We start from the raw sequence: 4,074 nt of genomic DNA, 5'->3' as shown, positions 1-4,074 counted from the left end.
AAGGGTACAAGTGAACTTTTCTAGAACTAGAATATAAATGTTTTGACACAATGACTAAGCAAATGACATGAAATCTGTGTGAACCAGCTTGATGAAAGTATTTCAAATTGTATATGAAAACACTACACTGTACCCCATGTTTGCATTAATGTATACAGCTATCATTTAATAAAAAAAAAAAATAAGTGAACTGAAAAAAAAATTTACAATTCAATTCCTTACTTGAACTAGCAGACTTTCAAGTGCTCAATACCTGTGTGTGACCTCTGGATATTGGACTAAACAGCAGAGATATAGAACATTTCTTCCCTTTGTCCAGGAATTTCTATAGGACAGTGCTACATTTGATACTTTTCTCTGACTTGATTGCATTTGCACAAAAATAGTAGATACCATTAAGAACCAACCCTGCCCCCACAGAACACCTGGATGATGTGCTGTTGAATATGCTTGGTCCTAACACTGTACACAATGGGATTGAGCACAGGAGGGAGCAGCAGGTAGACATTGGCCATGAATGTGTGTGTTACTGGTGACAGATGCTTCCCATATCGATGAATCAAGGTCATGCCAATGAGAGGCACATAGAAAAGCAGCACTGCACAGATATGAGAGAGACAGGTGTTGATAGCCTTGACCCTCTCTTCCCAGGAAGCAATGCCCAATACCGCCTGGAGGATTAGAATGTAGGAGACTAAAAGGATCAAGGCATCAAATACAATAATGAAGATCACCGCCAGCAGGCCATAGATACTATTGACACTTGTGTCAGCACAGGCAAGCCTCATGGCATCCTGATGGAGGCAGTATGCATGGGAGAGGACAGTAGAGTGGCAGAAAGGTAGCCTTTTGATGAGGAAAGGCACAGGGAGCACAGCCCCCATGCTCCGCAGCAGGATGGCTGCTCCAATTTTGCCAATGACACCGTGAGTAAGAATGGTAGCATAGTGCAAAGGGTAGCGGATGGCCACAAAACGATCAAAGGCCATGGCCACCAGAACACCTGATTCCACTCCCCCAAAGGTATGAATGAAGGACATCTGGGTGATACAGGCATTAAAAGTTATTGACTGCCAGCTGAACCAGTGAACACTGACCATGGTGGGCATGGAAGACAGTGAAAGGCTAAGGTCAGTGGCAGCTAACATGGCCAGAAAATAATACATGGGCTCATGGAGACTTTGTTCAACTTTGATCACAATTAGGATGGTGACATTGCCCAGAAACGTGGTGCTGTACAGAAGACAGAGGGGTAAGGCCATCCACAAATCCTTTTCTGGCATTCCTGGAATCCCAGTCAGTGTGAAGAAGGTCCGGTGGTCATCAGTAGTTTGGTTGAACAGTGACATAGTGGAATAGAGGTTAACTAGGCAAAAAGAAAAGAGGTCATTAAGTCAGACATCCATCAACAGAGTCAGTGACAAAAAGCATTGAGATAACAGCCATAACAGAGAATAACTAAAATATTATTCTAACATACCCATGTCCATAGCTTGCTACAAAAACTGATGGATATGCTCCATGAGGCAAGAATTCTATTACTGATCATGAAATGCTAATATACTTAGTAAAAAGAAGGGGAAAAACAATCCAACATTTGCCACCAATAGGGATATAAATCATTCTGAAACATCAAGGAGTTAGTTGTCTTGCAGATTTCAGTACTAAAGAAAAATTTGGCACCCTGCGTTATATAGATAGTAACCACAAACATTAATACCCATAAAGAAAATATTATTAAGTACAAGTAGAACATAAGATCTGGTTCTAAAAACAAATGTGCAGATGTATACATGTGTGTATATATACGTATCTTGGTTGTGATCTTAAATTGTTGTAACTTAGATGTGCTCCTTTTCCCTCTTTGGTACTCAACCTCTCCACCTACATGATGTGGGATGAAGGAGAAAGGACGCACTTTAGGGAATATGAAGCTCTGACCTTCTGCATTTCTTAGTTTCTGGGTACTAAAAGAACCTGAGCTGATAGCATGTGAGGGAGGGTGAAGTCACCTGGCCTCCCAAGGACCTTTAGAAATACCACTATTTGGGGAATAATAGACCCCAAGGATGTCCACATGGGAATCATTGAAACCTATGAATATGTTACCTTGTGTGCCAAAAAGAACTTTGTATGTGTAATTAAACTTCAGTACCTTGAGATAAAGAACTTTCCCTGGATTATTCAGGTAGGCTAAATCCTATCCCATGAGTAATTCAAAGTGAAGAACCTTTCCCAGATGCAGAAAACCAAAGAGATGGCAGCAGGAGAAGGACTGGACATGTTGGTTTTTAACAAGAGAGGGAACAGGACATGAAGCAATGTGATCATCCTTCAGAAGGTGCAAAAAACAAGAGAATAGAGATTTCCCAGAAATTCCAGAAAGGATTGCAGAAAATAATTTCTAAAACCTTGTTTTAGCTGAGTGAGACACATGTTTGACTTCTGACCTACAGAACTATTCAATAATAAATATGTTACTATTTTTTTTTAATTGAGACAGAGTCTCACTTTGTCATTCTCGGTAGAGTGCTGTGGCATCACAGCTCACAGCACCCTCTAACTCTTAGGCTTAAGCGATTCTCTTGCCTCAGCCTCCCTAGTAGCTGGGAGTAGAGGCGCCAGCCACAATGCACAGCTATTGTTTTTGTTTGTTTGTTTAGCAGGCCCCAACAGATTCAAATCCACCAGCCCCAGAGCATGTGGCCAGCCCCCTAACTATTTAGCTACAGGCTCCCCGCATACATATGTTATTTTAAACCACTAAGTTTGTGGTAATGTTTTACAGAAATAGTAGAAAACGGATGCCTAGGAGCAAGAGAGGAGTTGTTTTAATCCCTTTTCAGAAACATTCTAAGTCTTCCTCTTGCCGATTTCATTTACTCAGACCCTTTTCCTTCACCTTGTTGTTTACTGCAATTAGATTTCTCTTTCTCAAGGTGAATCTGGAAAAGGATTCTGAGATCCAGTTTTCTCCTCTTAGGGAACAGAATAACCTCTTAATATTGCAAGTTTTACAATCAACACATGGTTCAGCGAGATGAAATTCATCCATAAAGAATTTCCCACGGAGTGGCCACGGCCCGGGCCCGGGAGCCTAGGGGGAGTGAGCCGGGACCCGCAGCGCAGCAGAGGGGCCGAGCGCCCGCTCTCTGCCAGCACGGACGGTTTCTCCTCCCCCCCACAGCCAGCCCGCGTCCCCGAGCCTACGCACCGGATCCCGGCGAAGGTGTGGACCCGGGGCTGGCACTCCCAGGGCTCCTGAACTAGCAAGAAACCGAGCTGCTCCAGATGATGATGAGGAGCGCGGGGCGACCCGGGTGTGAGCGCCCCCCGCCGCCGCCTCCCGGACCCCCTACCCCCCACCCCGGGCTCCGGCCGACCGTGCGCCCTTAGTGCGGGCGGACGGAGTTGTGGCCCGGCGACTTCGGTGGTCATGCTGGCACGCTTTTGAGTGGCCTGGGGAGAGTGAAGAAACTCCTAAATGGAGGACTTTTCTACCAGGACCTACGGCACCAGTGGCCTGGACAACAGACCCCTGTTTGGGGAGACGTAGGCCAAGGATTGAATCATCAATTTAGTTGTTGGCAGTTTAACATCTTTATTGATTCTAGTAACGCTGATCAGTGCTTTTGTTTTCCTTCAAGTACCTCCAAAACCGTTGAATATATTTTTTGCCGTCCACATCTCTTTGAATAGTATTACTGCCTGCATACTTATCTACTGGTATCGACAAGGAGACTTAGAACCAAAATTTAGAAAACTCATTTACTATATCATATTTTCTATCATCATGTTATGTATATGTGCAAACCTATACTTCCATGATGTAGGAAGGTGAGGGTGAGGTTACCCAGGAGAAATACTTACCAGGACTCTTCAATTTGACAAAATAGGACAGTGAGTAATCGTTGGATAAGGTATCCTGAAGAATCTCCTGCAGAAGTCTGATACATGATTTGCATGTTAATTGTAAATCTAAATTCCCTTTTGCAAGGGAGACATATAGATCATTTTGCTTTTCCATTAAGAGCTGATGCTGCACTTATAATATTACAACTTTCACTTTCGAGA

The 4,074-nt window shown here is 43.6% G+C and overlaps 1 protein-coding gene and 1 pseudogene across 1 annotated transcript; one reads left to right on the top strand and one right to left on the bottom strand.

Moving 5' to 3' along the window:
• Positions 1-395: 395 nt before the first annotated feature.
• On the bottom strand, positions 396-3,438 carry LOC100962303 (olfactory receptor 51H1-like). Its single transcript, XM_012804835.2, has 2 exons — positions 2,997-3,438; positions 396-1,366 (listed from the first exon to the last, which is right to left on the bottom strand). Exons 1-2 carry the CDS (start codon positions 3,436-3,438, stop codon positions 396-398), a joined length of 1,413 nt encoding a protein of 470 aa, XP_012660289.2.
• A 46-nt stretch (positions 3,439-3,484) lies between these two features.
• LOC111723995 lies at positions 3,485-3,841 on the top strand (annotated as a pseudogene).
• The last annotated feature ends 233 nt before the right edge of the window (positions 3,842-4,074 follow it).

This window comes from Otolemur garnettii, unplaced genomic scaffold (genome assembly GCF_000181295.1).
Source record: "Otolemur garnettii isolate 467f Iridium unplaced genomic scaffold, OtoGar3 scaffold00001, whole genome shotgun sequence".
NCBI lineage: Eukaryota > Metazoa > Chordata > Mammalia > Primates > Galagidae > Otolemur > Otolemur garnettii.
This window is presented reverse-complemented; position numbering and strand designations above follow the sequence as displayed.

Coding starts and splice junctions, on each gene's coding strand:
- LOC100962303 (XM_012804835.2), bottom strand. CDS start 3,438: ATGACCACCGAAGTCGCCGGGCCACAACTCCGTCCGCCCGCACTAAGG. Junction 1,367..2,996: donor AAAACTTGCAATATTAAGAG/GTTATTCTGTTC, acceptor CTTTTTGCCTAG/TTAACCTCTATTCCACTATG.